This window comes from Macaca thibetana, chromosome 14, assembly GCF_024542745.1.
Source record: "Macaca thibetana thibetana isolate TM-01 chromosome 14, ASM2454274v1, whole genome shotgun sequence".
In the NCBI taxonomy this organism is placed as follows: domain Eukaryota; kingdom Metazoa; phylum Chordata; class Mammalia; order Primates; family Cercopithecidae; genus Macaca; species Macaca thibetana.
Window position 1 is genome coordinate 67284387 of NC_065591.1, and position 27982 is coordinate 67312368.

Here is a 27982-nt window from a genome sequence, read left to right on the forward strand (position 1 = left end):
GGTGAAGCCCCGTCTCTACTAAAAATACAAAAATTAGCCATGGTGGCATGTGCCTGTAATCCTAGCTACTCAGGAGGCTGAGGCAGGAGAATCGCTTGAACCCAGGAGGCAGAGGTTGCGGTAAGTGGAGATCGCGCCACTGCACTCCACTGGGTGAAAGAAGGAAACTCTGTCTCAAAAAAAAACAAAAAACCAAAAAAACAAAAAAAACCAAAGCAGGTGACATCCTATAAAACGTAATTTACTTTGCTATAGTCAAGGAGTTCACATCCATGGCTGCCTTTCCTCCTATACTGCAAGTGTCCTCTGGGCAGGAAGTTATGTACATACAGTAGGAGACTGACAAATGTCTGTTTAATGAATGAATAACTGACTGATGTGCTAACAGGAAAGGAAGAAATAATTAATGAAAAGGTAACCTGACTGCTGTTGGAAGGGTGATCTAAACTCCAAACTGGTTGTTTCTACCACTGACTTACGTCTTTGCTCACCCTCAGGAAGAAGTGCACTTGGTACAGCAAGGCTGTGGTAAGTTAAAAGGATGGAGAATTGTGTGTTGACACACTACAGTAAGTATTATTCAGAAAAATACTGTGAATCAGCCAGGCACGGTGGCTCACGCCTGTAATCCCAGCACTTTGGGAGGCTGAGGCGGGTGGATCACTTGAGGTCAGGAGATCGAGACCATCCTGGCCAACATGGTGAAACCCCGTCTCTACTAAAAATACAAAAAATTAGCCGGGCGTGGTGGCATGTGCCTGTAATCCCAGCTACTAGGGAGGCTGAGGCAGGAGGATCACTTGAATCCAGGAGGCGGAGGTTGCAGTGAGCTGAGATCATGCCACTGCACTCCAGCCTGGGTGATAGAGTGAGACTCCATCTCAAAAAACAAACAAACAAAAAACACAACAAAACAAAACAAACAAAGAAAAATACTGTGAATCCATCTTTAGAAACCTTGACAATGTGGTCTTCTCGAGTCATCAGGCGTGGGGCACGGTTCTGCTTATGGACAGCAACACTCCGACTGCCATCCCTACTCCTTCTCCTCCGCTTACTTCTCTCCCACCCATATTACATCCACGATGCCTCATTTTTTTCTCTCCCTGTACCTGCTAAACAGAGTCTCAGTATCTGAATTGCATATTTAATCCAGTGGCTCACTCAATCCACAAGGGAGAATGTGGTCATCAGGAAGCTCTGAGAAGAATGGCAATGGACCCATCCACTCGCTGAGAGTCATTCTTCAAACACTGGTTGAACTCTCTTCTGCGCCAGGCCTAAGAAAGGGATAAAAAGACAAGGCCCAGGCTCTGCCTGCAAGGAAAGCAAGCTGAATGGACTTTCTTGTACATCCCTGAAAAATCATGTGAACTATACCAAATTCTCGGGAGGAGTCCTTGGGGCCCCTGGGCTTTTTGAGGAGATGTGGGCATAATGCTGTCAGAATAGCACAGATACTTGGCTGGCAAGTCATCACAATCCAAGGAGGAAAATTCGACCTTGAGTTTGTACACAATAAACCCATTCTCTGACCTGTGCCACTTAGATGCCACCCAAATCCAGACTTTGGCAAATATTAGATAACATCACTTTACTAAGCACATAAACATTTCTGAATTCATTTTCAGAGCAAATTTAAACTTGTTAAAAATCATTCTTTTCTAATTGCTTTTATTACAATTCTAACTTTATGATTCTTATTTTACTCACGCAATAAAATAAATAATTTTTGTGTATACAAAGTGGCAAAAGCCAGGCCTCTCCATATAATTCACATTTGCACAGTTAGATTAGAACATGGTGACTCAGAGATGCTTACTGGACTAAAAAAATACTCACAGAAAATCTTTGACCTGAGCATTTAATGGTTCTTTGCCCAGAAATTCAGAATATGTGCAATGAGAAGGGCAAAGGACCTCTCTATATTAGCCAAGTAGTACTCAACCCACCAGGGACAATGATGATAAGGATAGTTGCCATTTATTGAGTGCTTACTACGGGTGAGGACTGTGCTAAGCACTGTATGTACATCATTCATTCATTTGTTCAATTAATTAATATTAGCCAAGTAGTACTCAACCCACCAGGGACAATGATGATGAGGATAGTTGCCATTTATTGAGTGCTTACTACGGGTGAGGACTGTGCTAAGCACTGTATGTACATCATTCATTCATTTGTTCAATTAATTAATATCTATTAAGCATCTATTAAATAACATGCACTAAGCTAGGTGCTGGAGGTACAATGGTAAATAAGACAGGGAAGAGAGTAACAGACTTAATGGAATGTTAAGTCTTTCAACAACTTGTAAGGTAGATATTAGTGATTCTGTTTCACCACTAAGGAAACAAAGTCAGAGAAGAGAAATTAAGCAACTTGCCCGAAATCATACAGTTAATATGTGGTAAGCAGGACTTGAAACCAAAGTCCTAAATAAAGCCAGACATCAGAGGAAAGCAGGAATTATAAAAAAGTATTGTACTTTTAAGTGCCCTTCTGAATTTTCATCTCATTGATAAAAACCTCTAGGAAGAAAGTTATAGTTCCTAATCTTTTTCCTTCTCAATGGAACTAACTCCTAAGATTTTGACACACTGTACAGGTACACCCCTTCAGGATGTGGTTCATGACTCAGGCCGGAAACCCCCTTTCCTCTACATCTCCTCAATATCCTGCGCACATTTCTATTCTTGTACTTACTACTATGACTATACTTTCGAAAAATATGCCTTCCGGCCGGGCGCGGTGGCTCAAGCCTGTAATCCCAGCACTTTAGGAGGCCAAGATGGGCGGATCACGAGGTCAGGAGATCGAGACCATCCTGGCTAACATGGTGAAACCCCGTCTCTACTGCAACTACAAAAAAATTAGCCGGGGAAGGTGGCGGGCGCCTGTAGTCCCAGCTACTCGGGAGGCTGAGGCAGGAGAATGGCGTGAATCCGGGAGGTGGAGCTTGCAGTGAGCTGAGATCCGGCCACTGCACTTCAGCCTGGGCGACAGAGCGAGACTCTGTCTCAAAAAAAAAAATGCCTTCCTCCTACTAGACCAGGAGCTCCTTTGGGACAGTTGCTAGGTATAATTCATCTCTCTACCCTAGCATAGTGATTCATTGAGATGCAATAAATGTTTCCTGAATGAGTAAATGAAAAACTTTCATTGGTAACCTACTCTACTTCATTATTTCAGTGATAATAATAAAAGTAGCCAGCACTTACTATGATGAGTATGCACTGTATACAAGCATTATCTCCCCTCATCTTCATCATGACTCTGTGAAGTCACAACTGTGTAGTTACCCCCATTTTATTGATGAGAAAAATAAAGGCTTTCCCAAGACCACACAGACTTTAAGTTAAGATGCATGATTCAAACCCAGCTTTGATGGACGCTAAATTCTTCACAGGACATAAGGGCACCTCCCAGGACTCATACAACCATTCCTTCCAACAATCTTCCAATAGTGTTAACTAGCCACTGTTGTGCCCCTAGAGAACTCTGGCTCCCAATTTTCACTCTCACCAGGGCCTGCCTGGTACTTTTATATACAATACTTGCACATATATTATCTCCCTCAAAAGACAGCAATCTCCTGCAAACAGGGGTCATGTGCTCTTCACCTTGAATCTTCATAGCCTATAGTCCCAGCCTTGGCATGCTTTAAGATGTTGCATTGAACTCTGAGTAAAAATAATATTAGGCCCACTGCATTATTATTATGGAATTAGGATCAAATAAATCCAACCTAATTCCCTGCTTTTATAGTATAAGCCTCTTTCTCAATGGACTAAAAGCCCCGAAGGATCGAAAGGATTTAGAAAGAAGATGGGAGGAGGGCAGGGGGGAAACTGTGAGCAAAATCCAGCAGTAGTTTGAATGTGGGGCTTGTGAGACCCAGTTTAGGCTGTGATTTGGTCAGAGCACCTGCTGAGGCCCATATGATTTTAATGTGCAGCCAGGGCTGAGAACACCCAAGAAAAAGCATTGAGTGTGTGCAGGGAGCAGTGGGTAAAAAGACTGGAAGCATCAGATAGGTCAGATAATGGAAGGCACTGACTGCACACCAAGGTGCCTGGGTCTTGCCCTGGAGGAGAAGGGAATCCATCGAGAGTTTAGGACAAGAAGAGGTGAAACAACCCACCCCTCCTCCACTGTAGAAACAAGGTTAGTGGATGGAGATGGTATGGGCTTAGCAGAGTTGGGGCCAGAAAGACAGCATAAAGGTTGAAGTTGGCAGCAGCCGTCCCAAGAATGGCATGTTAGACTAGGCGAACATGAGGGGATTTGGCAGGGGCCTGCTGGAGCTGCACAAGCAAGACACAGCTGTGGCTGGAATGAGGAGAATCAGATTCCTGAGCCAACTCAGCCACTGACTGTTTCTGTAACCTCAATCCCCACACCTCCCTGAGTCTATTCTGCATCTTTAAAGATAGAGATGTTTACCTTAAAAGGTCATTAGGAAGTCTATAGAAAAAGATACGTTAAAGCAGATGGCACAGAGTAAACACTCAGCAGATGAGCCTGAAACTCAATTATGTCTCTGTTCTTTCTAATATTCTGCTCTTTTGCATTCTGCCTTGATCTACCTTCTGCCTAATTATTATGGTTTAATGGGGAACAATCCTTAAGGGCTAGGAGGCTTGCAAAAATGCACTGTGCACTCTAGGGTATGCCACAATGTGCGTCACTGTTTCGAAGTCACTGCACAAAATGGACAGTGACCACAAGGGTACAGCTCAGTGGAGGAGGTACTGTTTCAGGGATGCACTTGTGGTGGGTTTTGTGGCTTGAGGCCTGGGCACAATTTTCCCACTAAAAGAGGTTACACCAGGCCTAATCCTGCAAAAGCCTCTTCATTCAGTTTGAAAACAAATACCCACTGACAGTGGACTATACTAGGATAAGGGAAGGATAGCAAAGATAATAACGATGTATATTATGTAATACATAGCAGTTCCTGTGTGTAATGTACAAGGCCAGCAGCACCAGAGGTGGGAGGCTGAGACCACAGTGAGGCCTATGCTCCTACTCTCTTTCGGACAGGAGAGGCAAGCACAGACACGAAGAGCTCATCCTTTTCTTACTCCTCCCACATATACCAGAGATGTCGATGCTTGCTGGGCACTGACCTTAGCATTCTTTTCTTCTCACCCTCTCTGTCCCCTACCTACCCTAATATCTATGGGTTCGATTCTCACCAACAGGCTGATGTTGTCCTGATCTTTTCTGTTCTGGCCTTTCTCCTGAACTTCAAGCTCTATCTCCATTTAGTTCTTTTGTATTTTGTTTCTTATTTTTTGTTGAGGTATAACATACAGAGAATAAAGTCCATAAGTCTCAATTGTTTGTGTGTATAAACCCATGTCACCACCACTCAGATCAAGATATAGAACATTTCCAACACCTCAGAAGGTTCTCCTGTGCTCCTTCTCAGCCAATTACCCACCTAAATCCCAGAGATTACCATTATTCCAGCATCTATCACCATCAATTACTTTGCCTGTTTTTGAACTTCATATAAATGGAATCATTCAGTAAATACCCCTGTATCTGGGATCAATTTTGTTGTCCACTAGGAAGCTTTTGGTAGTGTGTGGAGACACTTTTGACTGCCACAACTCAGGGTGGGGAGGGCTGGGAAATATTACTGGCGTGTAGTACATAGAAGCCAGGGATGCTGCTAGACATCCTACAATGCACAGGACAGGCCCACAACAAAGAATTATCTGGTCAATAATTGATAAACCCTGTGTATCAATCTCCTATAGCTACTGCAACAAATTACCACAAACGGAATGGCTTAAAGCAACACAGATTTATCATCTCACACTTCTGTCATTCAGAAGTCCAAAATGGGTCTCATTGGAAGCTCTAGGAGAGAATACTTTCTTTGCCTTTGCCAGCTTCTAGAGGCGGCTTACATTCCTTGGCACATGTCCTTCCATCTTCAAAGCCAACAACCACCAGTCAAGTCTTTGACACACTGCATCACCCTAATATTGACACTTCTGTCTTCCTCTTTCACTTATAAGGACTCTTGTGATTACACCGAGCCCAAGTGAAACCAGGCTATACTTCCCATTTCAAGGCCCATAACTTAATGACATCTGTAAAGTCCCTTTTGCCATGTAAGATAACATATTCACAAATTCCTAGAATTAGGATTTGGATATCTTTGTAGGGGAGATTATTCTGCCTTCCATACCCTACTATATCATATTCTGTTGTATGAATATACCACAATTTATGTATCCTACTGTTGATGGACATTTGGGCTGTTTTAGTTCTTAGCTATTAATAATGCTGCTATAAACATTCTTATACACATCTTCTGTATTCATTTCTGTTAGGTAGATACTCAAGAATGGAATTTCTTGGTCATGGTAAATGTATGTTTAGCTTGAATAGATAACGCTAAACAGTTTTATAATGTGGCTGTACGAATTTACACCCTTAGCAGCAGTATGAGTTTCCATTTTCATTCTGTACTGAACATCTCCAAGTAGACCTTCCAAAGACACCCTTAACCCAACTTAGCAAACTGTGCTATCTATCTCAGTGTATACCATTTCCCCACCCCTCCGCCCCAGACATCCAAAACATGAATCCTGGAAACATCCTAGACTCTTCCCTCTCCCTTTCTACTTTTATTTAGCCATTATTATTTTATTCTTATCAGCACTTGCTTACATTCTATTCTTGATGGAGGTCTTTATTATCTCTCACCTAGACTATAGTTTCTTCCCTGGACTCTATTCCCAGTCTCTCTCTCCAGTCCATTCTTCCCACTGCTGTCAAAGTCACCTTTTCTAAAATCTAAAACTGAACCCTGATTCTCCTGTTGCTTATAAGACAAAGGAGCTATCCCCAGCCTACCTCCCTCTTCTGTCCCTTGCCATTCTATCCTTATGCAATGATACTTCCAAGTTCTGCCCACACAGAACTGCTTATAATTTCTCTTCTTGTACTTTTACTCAAATTAATCCATTCTCCCATTTACTGCCAACTCATCTTTCAAGACTCAGCATACTAGTCACCTTCTCTACTGAATTCTTTTCCAACAACCCTCAAATCGGGCAGACTTAACTCCTCTCTTCTCTGTGCTCCACCATGCCCTGCACAGACATTTTATCAGGGAATCTGTAACTTTTCAGCACACTTGTCTCTGTCCAATAAATATAAGACTCTTAAGAGCAGGGACCACTTTGTCATCCAGGGACTTGGTCCAGGATTTGACATAGTAGATACAAATAAACATTTACTGAATGAAAACTGAATGAAGAGAGTATATATTAATATGATATGGAGGAAGTGCTGAGTGTAGAGAAAGACAAGCGTAGACAAAATCTGTGATTTCAACAGTCTTAAAACCTAAAGGGGCCGAGCGCGGTGGCTCATGCCTGTAATCCCAGCACTTTGGGAGGCAGAGGTGGGTGGATCACCTGAGGTCAGGAGTTCAAGACCAGCCTGACCAACATGGTGAAACCCTATCTCTACTAAAAATACAAAAATTAACCAGGCATGGGTGGTGCGTGCCTGTAGTCCCAGCTACTCAGGAGGCTGAGGCAGGAGAATTGCGTGAACCCAGGAGGCAGAGGTTGCAGTGAGCCGAGATGGCGTCACTGTACTTCAGCCTGGGCGATAAGAGGAAGGGGGATCATAAGCTCTAACAGGGAAGTAACAGCATGGTTCCTGAAGAGTGACTGCAAAGATTTCAGGGAGAAAATGTATCTAAGGTTTCTAGCCTTCTGCCAGGCACATGCTAGGCACTAAATTAGCTACTATTAGTATTATTATTTCTGATGGTGAAACTAGAAGTTTTTAGTTTGCTGGTTCAGGTCCATGTTGAAGTCATCTTCATTCAGCAGAGAATGAGAAGCTTACCTGTTTACATTAATACAGTTGACACAGTTTGTAAAGCCAAAGCAGCATTGTAGAGATAGCTCCTTAATCTTAATGAACATTTGTTGATTTATTTTAGTTTTATATTTGGGGCACTGAATGATTCTTAGTGATTGTTGATTTTAGAACTATCACTGGCTTGACTTTTTTTTAAAGTTCATATATGTGTTAGATGCAATCTTTCCCTATGAGAGCAACAAATAATTAATTGTATATATCTTATCTTCTTTGTGGGTTAGTCTTGGTCAGCTTTGTATTTCTGAGGGTTAATTGTACAAAGTTAACCAATGATCTAACAAAACGCCTCAGTAAAAATGTCCAAACAGACATCAAACACTGCTGAGTTTACATGAGGTTTCCATGACAAGTTTCTCTACTGGCTTTCTTCCTTCCTCACATCACTCCTCCTTCATCTTTTTCATGGACATCCCTTCTGCTGTCAGTACTCCAAATATGTGTATCCCCCATGGCTCCATTTTCTGTTGGTTAATTTTGTCTACTCCTTTTCCAAGGGTAATTTTGCCTCTTCCTATGACTTTCACAGGAAGTGAAACATCCACAAGCTGATTGCTTCCAAATCTATATTTACAGCCCAGGCCTCTCCCTAAGCTTTCAGATCCACTTACTCAACTGACCCTCAAACACCTCTTGTTAGATATCCCATAGACAATCCAAATTCTATATATTGAAAAGTACCTCAATTTTCACTTCAGACTTTTTTCTCCCTGTATATTCCCTGTTCCAGTGACTAGCATCACTACCAGTTACCAAAATCAGAAACACAAGGGTCACTCTGGGCCATATCCTCTTCTATGAATCTCGCTTGGTCATTTAGATCTGTTGTTTTGTACCCATATTATCTTATAAATCTCCGATCTCTGGCCGGGCGCGGTGGCTCACGCCTGTAATCCCAACACTTTGGGAGGCCGAGATGGGTGGATCACGAGGTCAGGAGTTTGAGGCCAGCCAGGCCAAGATAGTGAAACCCCATCTCTACTAAAAATACAAAAATTAGCCAGGCACGGTGGCAGGTGCCTGTAATCCCAGCTACTCGGGAGGCTGAGGCAGGAGAATTGCTTGAACCAGGGAGGCAGAGCTTGCAGTGAGCCAAGAATGTGCCACTGCACTTTAGCCTGGGTGACAGAGCAAGACTCCATCTCAAAAAAAAAAAAAAAAATCTCCGATCTCACAACCATGATTGAGGCTTTGTTATTTTCTCCAAATTATCTCAATAGCCTCCTTATTGGCCTCCGTTTCTCTAATCTCCCCAGGTCAGCCAGCCAGTGGGAGCTTTATAAAATTGGAATCAAACTATGTTGTCCCTCTGCTTAAATTTTTTCAGTGACTCATTATTGTCTGTAGAAGCAAATCCAAATTTCTTAGCCAGGAATACAAGGCTGTTGATAAGCTGACCTCTGCCTACCTCTCAGAGCACAAAAAGAAAGGGAATAATAAAAATAAGAGTAAAATTTACTGAAAAAAGAGATGCTCAACAAAATCAAAAATTTATTCTTTGGAAAGACTAAAAAACAAAACAAATCTGAGCAAGACTAATCCTGAAAAAAAAAAAAGCGAGAAACAAATAAATATTAGGTATGAAAAAAGAGACATAACTACAGGTAAGTAGAGATTATTTTTAAATCCACAAGATAATGCTATGATCAATTTTATGTCAATAAATTATAAAATTAGAAGAAATGCACATTTTTCCAGAAAAAAATAAATTACCAAAATTGGCTCAGGAAGAAATATAATACCTGGATAAGTGAATCACTATTAAAGACATCGAATTGATAGTTTAAAAAAAAAATCCATGAAAAAGACAACAGGTCCAGCAAGTTTTACAGGATAATTTTATCAGATATTTGAGGAGGAGTCTTTCTTATATAAGCTTTTTCAAATAACTAAAAAGGAGGGGAATCTATCCATCTGATTTTATAGGTATAACCTTGATCCCAACAGTACGTAAGACCAATATAAAAAAGGAAAAATTATAGGCCAATCTTATTTATGAATATATATGCAAACATTTCAGATAAAAAATAGCAAACCAAATTCAGCATAATAAAATATATTTCTGTCTAAGCGAGATTTATCCTAGAAATGCAGAGATTGTTCAATATGAGAAAAAAAATCTATTAACAGATTAAAAAAGAAAAATCACAGATCATCTCAGTTGATACTGAGCCTTCAATAAGAGAAAAAGCATTCAGTAAGATTCAATAGCCAAACTAATTTTTAGAAACCCCTAGCAAACTAAGAAAAATAGAAATTTCTTAATCTTATCTTATAAAAACATATAGCAAACCTCATACTTAATGATAAAACTTTAGAAACTTGCCAAATCCCATGACGAGGATGTTTGTTATCACCTACTATTTGAAACCACCCCAGATGTCCTAACCAACAGAGCAACACACACACACAAAAAACAAGATATGTAAATCTTGGAAAGGAAGATAATAAAGTGTTATTTGCTAAAAACATACATTATCTCCACAGACAATCCAGGAGTGTCTACAATCAAAACTAATTAGAGAGTATGATAAGGTTCCTGAATACAAGATTAACATACAAAAATTAATGCAAATGGGCAATAATAAATTAGAAAAGGTAATAAACTCTTCACAATAGGAACAATAATTAAAAGCTAGATCAGAAAAAAATAAAATAATGTGATATTAGCTCAGACTGATGGAATAGAACAGAGAACTCAGACATAATATCTAAAGATATGTGACCCTTATGTGATAGAGGAGATATCATAAGTTAGTGGGGAAAAGTAAAGCTTTAAAAAAGGGTGTAAGGATAAATGACTTTCCATATAGGGAAAAATTCAATCCTTACCTCACTCTACTCATCAAGATAAAATCTAGTTAGATTATTAACAATTTAAATACAGAAATAAAACTTTAAAACGGTATATATGTGTATATATATGAGTATATATGTGTATGTGATTTTGTGGAGAAAATTACCAAATATAAGTGAAGAACATAAAAGACTTAAATAAATGGCCACCTTTGCCATGTTTGCATATGGGAAAACTCAATAGCTTAAAGATGGCAAATCTCTCCAAGTAATTTTTTCCCAAGTAAAGCCTGCATTCACCTGCATTAAAATTATCTAGCATGCTTGCTAAAAATTACTTAGGCTCCATTTTAAGCCCATTGAATTAGTATGTATGAGGATGTGGCCCAGGAATCTGCATTTCAGAAAGCTCTCTAGGTGATTCTTTTGTGTACTATATTTTGAGAACCATGCCTTATAAAAGTAGATCATAACGTGAGTTGCGCATTAGAATCACTTGAGATAGTTTTTAAAAACTTGGTTGCCCAGGCTACACCCCAGACCAATGAAATCAGATTTTCTGGGCAAGGCCCCTATGCATCTTTTGAAAGTTCTCCACTGATTCCAATGTGTAGCCGAGGTTGAGGACCACTGCCCTAGGTGAAAGTCCATGTAGAGTCACGTCTGTAAAGTTTGCTGCCCTTCTCCATTTGAACATTTACTTTTAGTGCTAACCTGGTAGGATCTGTACTTTTTTTTTTTTTTTTTTTTTTTGAGACGGACTCTCGCTCTGTCGCCCAGGCTGGAGTGCAGTGGCATGATCTTGGCTCACCGCAACCTCCGCCTTCCAGGTTCAAGCGATTCTCCTGCCTCAGCCTCCTGAGTAGCTGGGATTACAGGCGCACGCCACCATGCCCAGCTAATTTTTTGTATTTTTAGTAGAGATGGGGTTTCACCATGTTGGTCAGGCTTGTCTCGAACTCCTGACCTCATGATCTGCCCTCCCCCGCCCAGCCTCCCGAAGTGCTAGGATTACAGGCGTGAGTCACCGCGCCTGACCAGGATTTGGACTTTAACTTGATTGAGGAAGACATAATTTTCTTACATTAAAATTATGACTCATTTATTTTATATCCCCAGCTCCTTATCTGGTACATGGCAGGGGTTTGGTGATCATTTTCTGAAAAAAATTCAACTAAATGAAATTGACTCTATCAATATGTAGATAAATAAAATTTTCACCAAGCCCTAAAAATTCCATTAGATTCAACAAATCTATATAGCACCTAGGCTGTGAGAGGTACAGAGTGAACAAAATACAGCCTTCTCTTCAGGTGTTCATGACCTGGTGGGGGAGACAGATATAGACAAAAGTATTTTACAATCAAGCAGACAACGATAAGAGTTAAGAAAGTAAAAAGGGAATAGAAGAAAAATTCATTCAGAATGGCTGGATCTAGGAAGGCATCGCTATAAATTCCATATCCAAGATTGGCCTTGAGGCATTGCTGGGATTGACCCAAGAGGAAATTAGGGAAATGGGCAGTTGGAGAATGGGGCAGTTCTGCATAGCATAAAGTAAGTCAGATGGGCCTTCCTGTAACCTTCATGCAAGGCTGGAGGGCAGACATTAAAGACTCCTTTTCTTTCTAACTTCCTTGTTACTGCTCTTATTTTTCAAGTATTTCACCCTGGTTTATTAATTCTACCTCCTAGTGCCTCAGCTGGTTTCTTCTAGGAAAAGTTTCTCATTAGCATGTCTATAGGGAGCAGCTGCTACCCTATCTACCCCTATTATCTGATGGCCAGGGCAATGGGGTTGTCTGGGAGAGGAATTTTAATCACCTCCTTATGACTCATCTATTTTCTAATTGAGAACGTCAGGTCTAAAGTCACAAATGGCTTCCCAATGAAATCCATCTTTAACATTAAAAATGGCAATAAAGACATGCTTTGGCCGGGCGCGGTGGCTCAAGCCTGTAATCCCAGCATTTTGGGAGGCCGAGACGGGCAGATCACGAGGTCAGGAGATCGAGACTATCCTGGCTAACATGGTGAAACCCTGTCTCTGCTAAAAAATACAAAAAACTAGCCGGGTGAGGTGGTGGGCGCCTGTAGTCCCAGCTACTTGGGAGGCTGAGGCAGGAGAATGGCGTGAACCCGGGAGGCGGAGCTTGCAGTGAGCTGAGATCTGGTCACTGCACTCCAGCCTGGGGCCTGGGCGACAGAGCGAGACTCCGGCTCAAAAAAAAAAGACATGCTTCTCAGTTTTATAACATCATCTATGTAAAATGAATGTATTAAAAATTAATCAAACTCATGTTTGTGAATAACCCTAAAGCTATCTTGGATACTACTTGAATGCAAAAATCTCAGGCTGATACGAATGGATTGGGAATTAGATGAGTTATTGAATAGGGAAGGTTTCTCAAAACCACAACGTCAAAGGGTATGTAATGTTATTTATGACTGTAAATTGTAAAGTAAAACAATGAGCACGCATATTACTCTGAATTTTGAATGTATATTTTACATGATGGACTGTATGTCCCTTTCTGTTTAAGCAGACTGTTCACATTGATGTCATGCAGCAGATGTCATTTGTAAAGTCCATGAGATGAACCAGTCACCATGGTGTAAACACACCATAATTTATGTAGAATGGCAGAAGAAAAGGGTTTGTAAATCAAATTATCATTGAAGTGGAGCACAGCTTGGCTTCTAAGGTGACATAAGGCCCATCTACAGTGGACATGGTACTTAAATTCAGAAGATATCCTAGAATCATAGCAAGGAAAAGAATGCGAGACAATAGGGAAGGAAAATCAATGTTCTAGATAAGCTTATAATTGCCAATGATTTTTTCTTTATTGTGTATTTAATGTACCGAATATCTTATTTCTTTATATCTACTTTCAATCAAAGTGAATTTCTCAATTATTTGTTCATTTTTATTCTGGAACAAAAAAACCATTAAATTTCACATCAAATTTGTCATGCACTTAAATTGTTCATTAAAGAAATTGATGTTTCTTAACAATAATCATTCCCTTAATATTTCAAAACCCTTCTGATTATATAGCAAAATAGTACTCCTGACCCCTAAGTCATAGGTATAATTAAATTTTACAAAAGACCTAAATTTAAAAAATTTTTTGAGGTGTTAAAAGATTTTTTTGACAGGTTAATAGAATTGATAAGTGCTAAAAATAATCATTCTCACCAGCTCCGAGGGCATAGCCTTCCCCCACCAAATCCAGTCATTTCCAGTATGTGTGTAACGTGAAGCATGACATGCTTACTGCACAGTTAAGCTGCTGTTTTGAGGAAAAAGGCTATACGGAACAAAGTACAACCCCAAATCTGGAGTGCGTTATATCCAAAGGATGTGGTCATTCCTTGAGTGACAGGTCACTCATCCATAAACAAAGCAAGTCCTGCCAACTTGAAATCATAAACTGAACAGGATCACCCAAAGAGGCTTAAGAATCTGGAATCTCTCTTGATTGGCATTGACTGTATGGTGGTGAGAAGAGACAGCTCCTGCTAGTGGGTAGTAAGGTTCCACCTGCCACAGGGTGCTAGAATGAGAGTGGGAAGATGAAGAGGCCAGGCCAGTAATCTATGATGTTGGGCCAGACGTGGGTCGTCCTTCTCAGGGTAGGAAGATCAAGAAATGAAGTAGGGTCTTGAAGCAAGAAAGCCATAGCAGAACCAGAAAACTACATCCTGCCTTTGTTTTTTTATGTCTCTTGTTTATTTCCCCTCTTTTCTTTTGCTCCCCGCTTGATAGCAGCATAAAAACATAGTGAACATTCTACCATCTCATGGCTATTCAAGGAAAAGGATGTATGTCCTTGTTTGACCAAGAGCTCAAAGGAAGTGCTGTACTCCTGGGTTCCCAGTGTGGCTGTTGTGACAGCAGTAAACCAAGAGAGAGATGCCAAGTGGGAGGTGGAATTCAGGAAGATGAGAAATGCAGGGGTAGGAGTTGGGGGACAGATTTTCTCTTAACATGAAGGATGTCTGGATATGCCATTCTTTCCTCAGCCTATGAGACAGTATTGGTAATGTTCAGTGGAGAAGGACATTAGTCTAACATGAGGCTACATACAGATTATTGGCAAAAGACTAACTCTCTAGTCCTCCCCCACCACACCCTCTTGCAGGAAGAAGGCAGCAGAAAGCTGTGACATTGATGAAGGACCCCATAAGCTGCATTTTGAACACCTCTAGCTCAATTACTATTCATACACATCTTCCTCGAGAAACCCCAAATGCAATGTTACATGTCCAGAGTCAACCGTGTTCTGTTAGCTAATTGTTGGTTGAAACATAAGGGCAGAATTGAAAGCTAAGCCGTCAGAAGTATATACAGGATGGATGAAGGGCAAGAAGGCAGACTGGAATGGCTGAGGCTGTAGCAGAGGGAAAATTCCAGAAGGAAAGAGAGAGAGAGAGAGAGAGAGAGAGATTCTTCATGCTTGAAAGCATTCATCTGCAAGGAATTGAGTGAGATGGAGAAAGGGCTTCTTGATGGCAAGAGAATGAGAGACATCTGGAGAACATGTAGGGAAAGTAGAAAGAAGATGCCTCAATAGCAGAGAAGGCTGGAGGCATCTAGGATCATAAGGCATCACGTGGAAGGTAGGAATGGAATCAAGATGTACTAATTACCACTATGTGCTAGGCACGAGCTGTTCTCCTGAATCATCTCATTTAATCCTCACAATGTCCATCACAGTGCCTGGCATATAGTAGGCACTCAAAAATATGTTGAATATTTAATATTAATTAAATAAAAATAAAATATTTAATATCAAATCAATAAAAGTCACAGCTAGTAAGAAGTAGAAGGACAATGACTTCAAAGTTCCAGCAGTGGAAGGAGGAGGGTGATTTGTAAAGATCCTGTGGGTAATCTAGAAAAAGGTATGGTGCTTGGGTGTTGCCCAGAGACTGAGAGAGGGAGGAAAGAATGAAGGGCCAAGGGAACTGGGCCAGGGAGGAGGGCGAGAGGCCACTTGGAAAGAATTCTTCTTCTAGAAGAATGGGGACCCTGTCGGACGGCAAAGGGCAGCATCCAGGCTAACATAGCAGGTGAGCTGGGTGGGAGCAGGACGGAAGCGCAGCCACTGCTGACATCGCAAAGGGTCTCTGTGGGCAGGCAGGGATCTGAGGTGGGCGAGATGGAGAAAACCGCTACAGCTGTAAAGTGAAAGAGCCAGGCAGGCTGAGATGGAAAATACTAACAGCTTGCGCACAGGACAGGGCAGAAGAGAAGGCTTCGACGGGAGGTGGCCTGGGAGGCGGCTGGGGAGAGGGTGTGGCCTGGGACTGGAGGCAGGCTGCACGCTAGGCCTGCGTTGGGGATCGTCTGCGCGGCGACTCCCCCGCGCTAGCAGCGGCCGCGTCTCACCTGTAGGAGCTGCTCACTGCACTCGCCACCTCCTCGCGGATTTGCCGGTTGACGGCGTCCGCCGCGGCGCGCCCCCTGCCAACCTCGGGGCCGGTGGCCTGGACCTGGGTCTGGGCCGCGGGCAGCGGCGTCTGCTCGTGCCCCAGGCCCTCGGCGCGGCGCACCATCCAGGCAGGCCCGGCCTTCCTGCGCGTGTCGCGCTCGTCCGCTCCGGACGGCTTTCCGGCCGCCAGGCCGCCAGCTCCGCCGGGGGCCGCCTCCTGCTCCCGGGCCTCAGCGGCGGCCTGCACTGGCCAGCGCTCCTGGCTCTGCGGCCGGCGCTTGGGCGCCCCGAGGATGGGCGCCGACGCCTGGGAGGCCGCGGGGATCTGCACTGGCTTGGGGATCCACGGGTGGTCTCCGCGGCGCGGCAGTGGCCAGGCGCGGAAGTCCTTCTGGTACTGGGTCTCGCGCTCGAAGGGCGCGTCGGAGGGCTGGTACTCGCTGCGCGGCCGGCAGCTGGGCTCGGGCCGCTGCACCTTCCAGGCGCGGTAGTCCTGCCGCATCACCGAGTCCGCGGTGCCGGAGGTGGAGCCGGAGCCCAAGCCCGGGCCCGGCCCGCCCCGGCCGGGGCCAGCCGCCGGCTCACGCTCACCGCTAGGCCCAGGCGCTGGCCCCGTTGCCCGGGCAACTGCATCCAACTCGCCCTGGGCTGGCTGCGTCTCTATGGCAACCGCGCGCGCTGAGGGGGGCGCGAGCGCAGGCTGCGCCTGCTGCTGCTGCGGCGGCGGTGGCTGCGGCGGGGCGCCCGGGTGCTCGGTGGCCTCCGAGTACTTGGTGAAAACCAGCGGCACCGCGATGTCCGCTTTGTCCAACTGGTTCCAGAAGCGGGCGATGCAGCAGGCCCTCGTGATGCACGGCCACGCCATGATGCTAGCTGAAAAGCCGGCCCCCTCTTTCTTCTTGAGGTTCTAAAGCAAGTCTCTAATCTTCCTTCAGCCTCCGATCCTGACCAGCCAATGTGGTTCCCACCGTTTTCTACCCCCGATCAGCCGGAGCTAGTTCGCCCTCCTCCCTCAGCGAGCACCCGGGGAGAGCTATCCTAAGAGAGTCTGTTGAGTCCCTCAATTACCGGTTGCAAACGCCTTTGGGAGCGCAGTCTGCTGCAGGCGCCGAAGGGCGAGAGGCACGGCGTTCCCGAGTCCCGGGCGAGGGTGTCTGGGACGCGCCCCTCCCTGCGGCTGCGGCGGCGCACAGACCTCGGTCGAGCGCGGCGACGTGAGGAGAGGTGGCTGCAGGCTTAAGCCATGGCGCAGAGGAGGGGCCGGGCGGTGTGGCCGCAGGATTCGCGGACCGGGCTCGAGTCTCCTTCCTGCCGGCGTCCTAGTGCAGCCGGCCACCTAGCAGGACTGGGAGGCCATCACCTCCAGCGAAGACCGAGCATTGCTGCCTCCGCCGCTGCCCGCGAGGATGCCGCAGCCGCCGCCGCCACTGCCTTCTCTCCTGGGAAGCGACCCCACCCTTTTCTGCAGCTCTCGGTCTCTGCCGCTGCCTGTGAAAGATGCTGCAGCAGCTGCCGCCGCCGCCTCTGCCTCTGCTGCAGGAAAGCGGCCCCACCCTTTTACGCCGCTCAGCCGGGAGAAAAAAAATCCAGGAACGATGCTGACTGAAAAAGTGCTGGGAAAAAAAAAAAAAAAAAAAAAAAAAAAAAAAAACACCTGCTGTCGTCAGCTCGCGCTGCTGGGAGCTTGCCCTCTCTCCCCACCTCCCTCCGCACTGGCAGCTCCTCCCTCCTCTGCTCCCGGGCAACAGCAGAATCTGGGGCCGTAGTGGGTTCAAGTCCCAAGCTCGTGAGGACTTTCTGTCCTTGGGCTTGTCGCTTCATCCCCAAGAGTCGGAGGCTCCTCTTTTGTAAAATAGGGCCAATCGTTGGTGGAGGGGGAGCTATTAAATTTTAAAACATGGAGGAAACTCCTAGTGAAATGTCTGTCGCTGAATAGATGCTTTGAAAAGGGGAGCTGCTGGTATTGGTCAAAACCGGCGGGCTGTGTTTGAGCCCAGTTTGGTTGCCTCCTGGTTCAAGCACTTGCCAGTCTTATGCACGGGCCTTGCTCAGATGTGTGGGAATGGGAGCACCAGGGCTGGTGGTGCCCTGGCTGTTCCCTTCCTAGGGAATCTTTGCGAAGGTATCTTTTAGACTCTCCCAAGAACCACCCAGTCCCTGTTCAGTTCAGGGGCCACACTGGGGCAGAGGTAGAGAAAAGAAAATTCTTGAAAGTGGCTTAATTGTGGAGGTTGGGGGTGGGTCGGAGCTGTGTCCTAGGAGAGGGCAGTGCCTGGCCTGCAGGGGCCTTCTGGCACGTTCTCACTCTTCGCGGTTGCTCTTCTTCTATCTTTAAAGCAGAAGAGATTTTGGAGTTGGAAACCTGGTTTGGCTCTGCTACTCTCTGTGTCACTTGGGCAAGTTAAGTCATCCCTGGGCTTCAGTCTCCTCATCTGTAGAATGGAGGAAATACTTACTAGCTGCCTCAAAAATGGTTTAGTGGGCCGGGCGTCGTGGCTCACGCTGTAATCCCAGCACTTTGGGAGGCTGAGGCGGGTGGATCACCTGAGGTCGGGAATTCAAGACCCTGTCTGTACTAAAAATATAAAAATTACCTGGGCGTGGTGCTGTGTGCCTGTAATCCCAGCTACTCAGGAGGCTGAGGCAGGAGAATCGCTTGAACCTGGGAGGTGGAGGTTGCAGTGATCCGAGACAGTGCCATTGCACTCCAGCCTGGGTGACAAAAGCAAAACTCCATCTCAAAAAAAAAAAAAAAAAAAAAAAAAAAAAGAAAAGAAAAGAAAAGAAAAGAAAAGAAAAGTGGTTTTGTGAGGATAGTTAACGACCCAGGGCAGAAGCTTTGAGTCAAATCTAATCTGCAGGGATTCATGGCTTTTGTAGCTCTTAACTCTATGGCAATGGGCAAATCACTACAATCTTCTGACCTTCAGTTTCATCTATGAATGGGGGTACCAATACTGAACTTGCAAGGTTGTTCTGAGAATTAAAATGAGATAATGCACTAAAAATGCTTACCACAACATCTGGCATATGGCAATGGCTCAATAAATGGTAGCTATTAGTATCCAAAAGGCTCACCCAGAAGACCCATAAGTGGAGCATCCTAAGAAACCACTTGGACACCTTCTCCAGAAGATCTCTTGTTCCTCCAAGTAACTTTTGTTCTGTCTTTGCTATCTCTCAATTTATGTCTCCCGCACTCTTCCACTAGCTACATCCACTGGACTTCAGCTCTTTTCCCCTACAATATAGGCAGAGTTTTCAGCATCAGTTAAGCTGGGAGCATTGGTGTTTCGGGGGGAGAAAGTCATGTATGTGTTTAGATTATAAATGGATTGCACAACACAGATTTTCTTTAACCCTAGAATCAAATAGGATGAGAAGACAGCTCTGATTAGTCAATTATCTGCTGACTTCCTGCTACTTAGGTCTTTGCCTCTTGGTGATTTGATTTGAGTTCCGTAAATAAAATAATGCCTGGTGCTGTTTTCCAGTCGTTAGGAGATATATTTTTTAAATAACATAATCCGGTGGTACATTTCCTCCCTTCACCCCTGCAGAACTCCCTGGGATTTGGCTGATGCATTTCCAATAATGATTTCCAAAGGTTTAGAAAAGGCTAAAAATTGGAGGGAGGATGTCTATTCTGAGAATCACTGATAGTTTATCCTTCTTTGATTTAGCAAGTCTAGTCTCCTGATGCCTACTTTGTGCCTTGAGGACTATAGGATACATATGGATTCTAGCTCTGGAGGAGCCCTCACTTGAAGGAATGTGTTATTGGAGAACTGAGAGACAGACATATAAGTAAATAATTATCAAAGAGTATGGTCAACCTAACAGAGGTTAACACTGGTGCTGAATGAATGACTAGTAAGAGATGAGTAGGAGTTCTCCCAGCATAAGAAGTGTAAGGAAAATTTTGTCATTTACATCACCCTCCACATTTATTTACTTGGATTTGAAAAACGCATTCAACCTCCCTGGACCATCCAGTGACCCTGTGGGATAGACAAGTCTAGCGGTCATCTATTATGTGGCTTATTTAGCATTCATTCTGGTGGTCACAGCACCTCATCATTTGACTTCTGAGGGCCAAGAGAGAGAGAAAGAGAGAGAGAGAGTATCACACATCAAAAACTTTAGGACTGTAAAGAGGGATGATTTTTGATATGGCATATTTAAAGAATCACAGATAAATACTAAGAACTACTTTCTTCTGATAAAGGTGAAAAACTTTGCATGGTAGCCAGCCTTTAAGAAGGCCCACAGTGACCCTAACTTCCCAATGTTCACAGCCTTGTGTAGTCCTCTGCCCTGAATCAAATAACTTAGAAATATGCATTTAAATTTCCTCCATGTCTTTTCATGTCTTGTTAGCTCATTTCTTTTTAGAGCTGGATAACATTTCATTATCTGGATGTATCACAGTTTATTTATCCATTCACCTACTGAAAGATATCTTGGTTGCTCTCAAGTTTTGGTAATTATGAATAAAGTCACTAGAAACATCCGTGTGTAGGTTTCTGTGGGGACATAAGCTTTCAACTCCTTTGGGTAAATACCAAGGAGTACAATTGCTAGATGACACAGTTAGATCATGCTTAGTTTAGTAACAAACTGCCCAATTGTCTTCCACAGTAGCTGTACCATTTTGTGCTCCTACCAGCAACAAATGAGAGTTCTCGTTGTCCCATGTCCTCTCAGGTATTTGGTTTTATCATCAGTGTTTTGGACTTTTCACATTCTAACAGGTATATAGTAGTATCTCATTGTTTTAATTGGTAAATCTCTAGTAATATACAATGTTAAGCATCTTTTCATACGCTTATTTGCCATCAGTACATCTCTTTGGTGAGATGTATGTTCCAGTGTTTTGTCTATTAAATTTATTTTTATTTTTATTTTTTTGGAGATGGGGTCTTGCTCTGTCACCCAGGTGGGAGTGCACGATCATAGTTCACTATAGACTCGAGTTTCTGGGTTCAAGTGATTGTCCCACCTCAGCCGTCCAAGTAGCTGGGACTACAGGTGTGAGCCACTATGCCTACTTTTGTTCATTTTTTATCTGGGTTGTTCATTTTCTTACTGTTGAGTTTTACTAGTTGTTTGTATATTTTGGATGATAGCTTGATACCCTTCATCCTAAGTCTTTTGCAAATATTTTCTCAGTCTGGTTTGTCTTTCCATTCTCTTCACAGTGTCTTTTGAAGAACACAAGTATTTAGTTTTAACAAAGTCCGATTCATAAATTCTTTCATAAAAGGGTCATGCCTTTGGTGTTGTAGCTAAAAAGTCATTACCATGGCTGTATGTGGTAGCTCATGCCTGTAATCCCAGCACTTTGGGAGGCTGAAACAGGAGGATCACTTGAGCCCAGGAGTTTGAGACTAGCCTGGGCAACACAGCAAGACCCCATCTCTCTAAAAAACACAATTTTTAAACTTAAGTAAATAGTTATCAGCAAATCCAAGACTATATGTTTTCTCCTATGTTATCTTCTGAGAGTTTCATACCTTTATATTCTACATTAAGGTCTATGAGCCATGTCAAGTTAATTTTTGTGAAGGGTGTAAGGTCTGGGTCAAGATTCATTTTTTTTTGCGTCTAGATTTCAGTTTTCTAGTCTCATTTGTTGAAAAGACTACCTCTGCTCCATTGTATTGCCTTTGCTCCTTTCTCAAACATCAGTTGACTATACAGATGCTTCTTGACTCATGATGGAGTTAAACTCATTGTAAATTGAAAATATTGTATGTGAAAAATGCATTTCTTTAACTTATCAAACATCATAGCTTAGCCTAACCTACCTTAAACATGCTCAGAACACTTTCATTAGCCTATGGTTGGGCAAAATTTTTTTTTTAAAAGTCCATTTCATAGAATGAAGTCTTGAGTATCTCTTTTAATTTGTTGAATAGTGTATTGAAAGTGAAAAACTGAATGTTTGTACAGCAATCTCCCTTTATCTGTGCTTTTGCTTTCTGTGGTTTCTATACCCACAGTATAGTACAATAAGATGTTTTGAGAGAGGGGGAAAAAGAGACAGAGAGACCATATTCATATAACTTTTATTATAGTATATTGTTACAATTGTTCTATTTTATTATTATTGTTGTTTATCTCTTACTGTGCCTAATTTATAAATTAAACTTTATTATAGACATATATGTATATGAAAAAACAGAGTATATGTAGGGTTTTACTAGCTTTGGTTTCAGGTAACCACTGGAGGTCTTGGAATGTCTTCCCTGCAGATAAAGGGAGACTGCTATATACTACTAATGCGTGTCAGTTTTGCATCATCACAAAATTTAAAAATCATAGATTGAACCATCATTAGTCAGGGACCCTCTGTATGCATGTGGGTCTATTTCTGGACTCTCTATTCTATTCCATTTATCTGTTTCTCTCTTTTTTCACTAATATCACACTCTGTTGATCATTAAGCTTTATAATATGTCTTAAAGTCAAATACTATCAGTCCTCTTGTCATGGGATCCTTTGGGTGTGCTTCGCCAGCTGCAAACCTCTGCGACCAGAGGCGCCTTCTGCCTAAGTATTGCTCGCGCCACTGGGCTCATTCCACCCGCTTGGCCCTCTGAGCTCGAGCTACCGCCCGGATCCCACACCTGCCAAGGGCGAGCCAGGCGCAGAACAGCAAGGGGTGTGTGGCAAGTGAGCGTGGGGTCTGGTCACTGTGCACATCTGACTGTGGCTGGACCAGACGTATGGCATGCAACTTCTACAGTGGGCACCTGCATCTGGATGAAGGGAGCATGGTGGCACCTGGAAGCTTGGAACTGCAGAGCCCCAAAGAGGGTGTCACAGCACTGGCTTGGGAAGCCCCTACGTCTGGGTTCCCTGAAGGCTGCAGCTCTTCTCTTCTTCTCGTCACCCGCAACGTGGCAAGCTGGGGGGTGTGTTTCAGCCCTGTTTGTGTTACAGCTCTTTCAGTCCCGTCATTCAGCAAGTCCCAAGTTTTTGTCCTGCCTCGTCCAGGAAGAATGAGGCATGTGGACAACTGGAGGGTGAGCAAGGCAGAGAGGGGCTTCATTGAGCAACAGAACAGCTCTCAGGAGACCTGCAGTCGGTAGCTCCTCTCTTCAGGCAGGTCTTCCCAAGTGTCCAGCTTTCAGCAAAGAGACCAGCAATGGATAGCTCCTTTCCACAGGCAGGTCATCCTGACGAATGGAGGAGACCTGAAGTGGGCAGCTTATTCCCATAGCTGGTAGTTCTGAGGTCTGTCAGAGTCTGGCTAAGTCTGGGGATTTTTATAGGCTCAGAAGGGATGAAGTGCATACCGATTGGTCCATGGGTGGCCATGGGCGGCCCGGAAAAAGCACCACAAGGTCTCACTCTGGGAGATGGATTCCTCCCAGAATTGGCAGCCCAGCTCCCAGGCTTCAGGCCATCCATGGCTTGAAGGTGGGCTTTCACCGGGGACCCACCGCTTTCTGCCCAGGAGCCTGTCTGCCTCCTGCTGCCATCAACATGCCCTCCAGGGTGCCCAGGCTATTCATGCGGAGGGGCACCTGCAGGCCCGCACTGAGCTTCTCTTAGCCCCCTGCCTCCCTCCCATGCTCACTGGCATCCAAAGTCTGGAGGGGGCCAAGGCAACAGGGGGCTGGCATGTCAGCGCTGTCCCAAGCGTGCACACACCTGGTCACGTTGCAATAGCACCTGAGCTCAGCCACAGCTTTGTTCCGCACTGAAGTAGGTGTGCTGGGAGACGGGAGAGGCCAGAAGGTGAGAGAAGGCACTTCCTTTTTGTTTTGTTTTGTTTGTTTTGTTTTGTTTTGAGACAGAGTCTCCCTCTGTCGCCCAGGCTGATGTGCAGTGGCGCAATCTCGGCTCACTGCAACCTCCCCCTCCAGGGTTCAAGTGATGTTCCTGACTCAGCCTCCCAAGTAGCTGGGAATACAGGCCTGAGTCACCACTCCTGGCTAATTTTTTACTTTTGGTAGAGACAGGGTTTCGCCATGCTGGCCAGGCTGCTATCCAGTTCTTACAGCACTATTTGTTGAATAGGGAATCCTTTCCCCATTGCTTGTTTTGGTCAGCTTTGGCAAAGATGAGATGGTTGTAGATATGCAGTTTTATTTCTGAGTTATCTATTCTGTTCCATTGTTCTGTGTGCCTGTTTTTCTGCAAGTACCATGCTTTTTTGTTACTGTAACCTTGTCATATAGTTTGAAGTCAGGTAGTGTGATGCCTCCAGCTTTGTTCTTTTTGCTTAGGATTGTCTTGGCTGTATGAGCTCTTTTTTGGTTCCTTGTGGTTTTTTAAATAGATTTTTCTAATTCTGTGAAGAATGTAAATGGTAGTTTAATGGGAATGACATTGAATCTATAAATTGCTTTGGGCAGTATGGTCATTTTTGTGACATTGATTCTTCCTATTCATGAGCATGGAATGTTTTTCCATCTGTTTGTGTCCTCTCTGATTTCCTTGAGCACTGGTTTGTAGTTCTTCTTGAAGAGGTTCTTCACTTTCCTTGTTAGCTGTATTCCTAGGTATTTTATTCTCTTTGTGGCAATTGTGAAAGGGAGTTCATTTATGATTTGGCTCTCTGCTTGTCTATTACTGGTGTATAGGAATGCTTGTGATTTCTACACATTGATTTTGTATCTTGAAGTTTTTTTTTTTTTTTTTTTTTTTTTTTTTTTTTTTGCTGAAGTTGGTTATCAGCTTAAGAAGCTTTTGGACTGAGTCCATGGGGTTTTCTAGATATAGGATCATGTCATCCGCAAACAAAGACAATTTGACTTCCTCTTTTCCTATTTGAATACCCTTTTTTCTTTCTCTTGCCTGATTGCCCTGGCCACAACTTCCAATATTATGTCGAATAAGAGTAGCGAGAGAGGACATCCTTGTCTTGTGCTGGTTTTCAAGGGGAATGCTTCCAGCTTTTGCTCATTTAGTATGATATTGGCTGTGGGTTTGTTATAAATGGCCCTTATCATTTTGAGGTATGTTCCTTTGATATCTAGTTTATTGAAACTTTTTAACATGAAGCAGTGTTGAATTTTTACTAAAGGTCTTTTTGGTGTCTATTGAGATAAGCTTGTAGTTTTTGTCTTTAGTTGTGTTTATGTGATAAATAACATTTATTGATTTGCATATGTTGAACCAACCTTGCTTCCAGGGACTTCATCATGATGGATAAGCTTTTTGATGTGCTGCTGGATTTGGTTTGCCAGTATTTTATTGAGGATTTTTGCATCAATGTTCACTGGGAATATTGGCCTGAAGTTTTCTTCTTCTTCTTCTTCTCCTTCTCCTTCTTCTTCTTCTTCTTCTTCTTCTTCTTCTTCTTCTTCTTCTTCTTCTTCTTCTTCTTCTTCTTCTTCTTCTTCTTCTTCTTCTTCTTCTTTTTTGTATCAGGATGAAACTGACCTCATAAAATGAGTTAGGGAGGAGTCCCTCCATTTCAATTGTTTGAAATCGTTTCAGAGGAAATGGTACCAGTTCCTCTTTGTGCCTCTGGTAGAATTCAGCTGTAAATCCATCCGGTCCTGGGTTTTTTTGTTGGTAGGCTATATATTACAGACTCAATTTCAGAGCTTTTTTTCAGTCTGTTCAGGGATTCAACTTCTTCCTGGTTCAGTCTTGGGAGGGTGTATGTGTCCAGGAATTTATCCATTTTTTTCTAGATTTTCCAGCTTATTTGCATAGAGGTGTTTATAGTATTCTCTGATGGTTGTTTGTATTTCTGGGGAGTCAGTGGTGTTATCCCCCTTATCATTTCTGATTGTGTTTATTTGAATCTTCTCTCTTTTCTTCTTTATTAGTCTAGCTAGCACTGTATCTATTTTATTAATTTTTTTTTCAAAAAAACAGCTCCTGGATTTGTTGATTTTTTGAACTTTTCATGTCTCTATCTTCTCCAGTTCCTCTCTGAGCTTTGTTATTTCTTGTCTTCTGCTAGCTCTGGGGTTTGTCTGCCATGGTTTTCTAGTTATTTAGTTATGATGTTAGGGTGTCAATTTGAGATCTTTCTGACTTTCTGATATGGGCATTTAGTGCTGTAAACTTTCCTCTTAACACTGCTTTAGCTGCATCCCAGAGATTCTGGAACATTGTCTCTTTGTTCTCTTTAGTTTCAAAGAACTTCTTGATTTCTGCCTTAATTTCATTATTTGCCCAGAAGTCATCCAGGAGCAGGTTGTTCAATTTCCATGTAGTTGTGTGGTTTTGAGTGGATTTCTTAATCTTGAGTTGTAATTTGATTGCACTGTGATCTGAGAGACTGTTTGTTATGATTTCAGTTTTTCTGCATCTGTTGAGGAGTGTTTTACTTCTAATTATGTGATCGATTTTAGAGTAAGTGCCATGTGGCACTGAGAAAAATGTATATTCTGTTGTTTTGGGGTGAAAAGTTGTGTGGATTCTATCAGGTCCACTTGGTCCAGAGCTGAGTTTAAGTCCTGAATATCTTTGTTAATTTTCTGTCTCGATGATCTGTCTAATACTGACAGTGGGGTATTAATGTTTCCCACTATTATTGTGTCAGGGCCTAAGTCTCTTTGTAGGTCTTTAAGAACTTGTTTCATGAATCTGGGTGCTCCTGTATTGGGTGCATATATATTTAGGATAGTTAGCTCTTATTGAATTGAACCCTTTACCATTATGTAATGTCCTTGTCTTTTTTTAACTTTGTTGGCTTGAAATCTATTTTGTCAAAAACTAGGATTGCAACCCCTGCATTTTTCTGCTTTCCATTTGCTTGGTAAATTTTTCTCCATCCCTTTATTTTGAGCTTATGTGTGTCTCTGTACTTGAGATGTGTCTCTTGAACACAGCACACTGATGGTCTTGTCTTTTTATCCAGCTTGCCATTCTGTGTCTTTTAATTGCGGCATTTAGCCTATTTACATTTAATGTTAATATTGTTATGTGTGAATTTGATCCTGTCATCATGATGCTGCTTGGTTTATTTTGCAAACTTGTTAACGTAGTTGCTTCATAGTGTTGTTGGTCTGAGTACTTCAGTGTGTTTTTGTAGTGGCTGGTAATGGTTTTTCCTTTCCCTGTTTAGTGGTTAGTGCTTCCTTCAGGAGCTCTTGCAAGGCAGCCCTGGTGACGAAATCTCTCAGCATTTGCTTGTCTGAAAAGGATTTTATTTCTCCTTTGCTTATGAAGCTTAGTTTGGCTGGATATGAAATTCTATGTTGGAAATTCTTTTCTTTAAGAATGTTGAATACTGGCCCCCAATCTCTTCTGGCTTGTAGGGTTTCCGCTGAGAGGTCCACCGTTAGTCTAATGGGCTTCCCTTGGTAGGTGACCTGGCCTTTCTCTTTGGCTGCCCTTAACATTTTTGCTTCATTTTGACCTTGGAGAATCTGATGATTATGTGTCTTGGGGTTGATCTTCTCATAGAGTATCTGCCTGGGACTCTCTGGATTTCCTAAATTTGAATGTTGGCCTGTCTTGCTAGGTTGGGGAAGTTCTCCTGGATGATTTCCTGAAGTGTGTTTTCCAACTTGGTTCCATTCTCCCCATCTCTTTCAGGTACTCCAATCAGCTGTAGGTTTGGTCTTTATACATAGTCTCATAGTTCTTGGAGGTTTTGTTCATTTCTCAATCTTTTTTCTCTAATCTTGTCTGCCTGCCTCATTTCAGCAAGATAGTCTTCAAGCTCTGATATTCTTTCTTCCATTTGATTGATTTGGCTGTTGATACTTGTGTTTGCATCATGAAGTTCTCATGCTGTATTTTTAAGCTCCATCAGGTCATTTATGTCCCTTTCTAAACTGGTTATTCTAGTTAACAGCTCCTGTACAGTTTTGTCATGGTTCTTAGCTTCTTTGCATTGGGTTAGA

General features: G+C 43.1%; 1 protein-coding gene across 4 annotated transcripts in view; it reads right to left on the minus strand.

The window, feature by feature from the left end:
- MAP6 (microtubule associated protein 6) overlaps positions 1-17769 on the minus strand; it is an 81672-nt gene extending 63903 nt beyond the window's left edge. For all 4 annotated transcript variants that reach the window (XM_050756135.1, XM_050756134.1, XM_050756133.1 and 1 more), the window contains exon 1: positions 16115-17769. In XM_050756135.1, the coding sequence (XP_050612092.1) occupies positions 16115-17022 (908 nt within the window). In that variant the 5' untranslated portion in view covers positions 17023-17769. The remainder of the gene's footprint in view (positions 1-16114) is intronic.
- Between the last annotated feature and the right edge of the window lie 10213 nt (positions 17770-27982).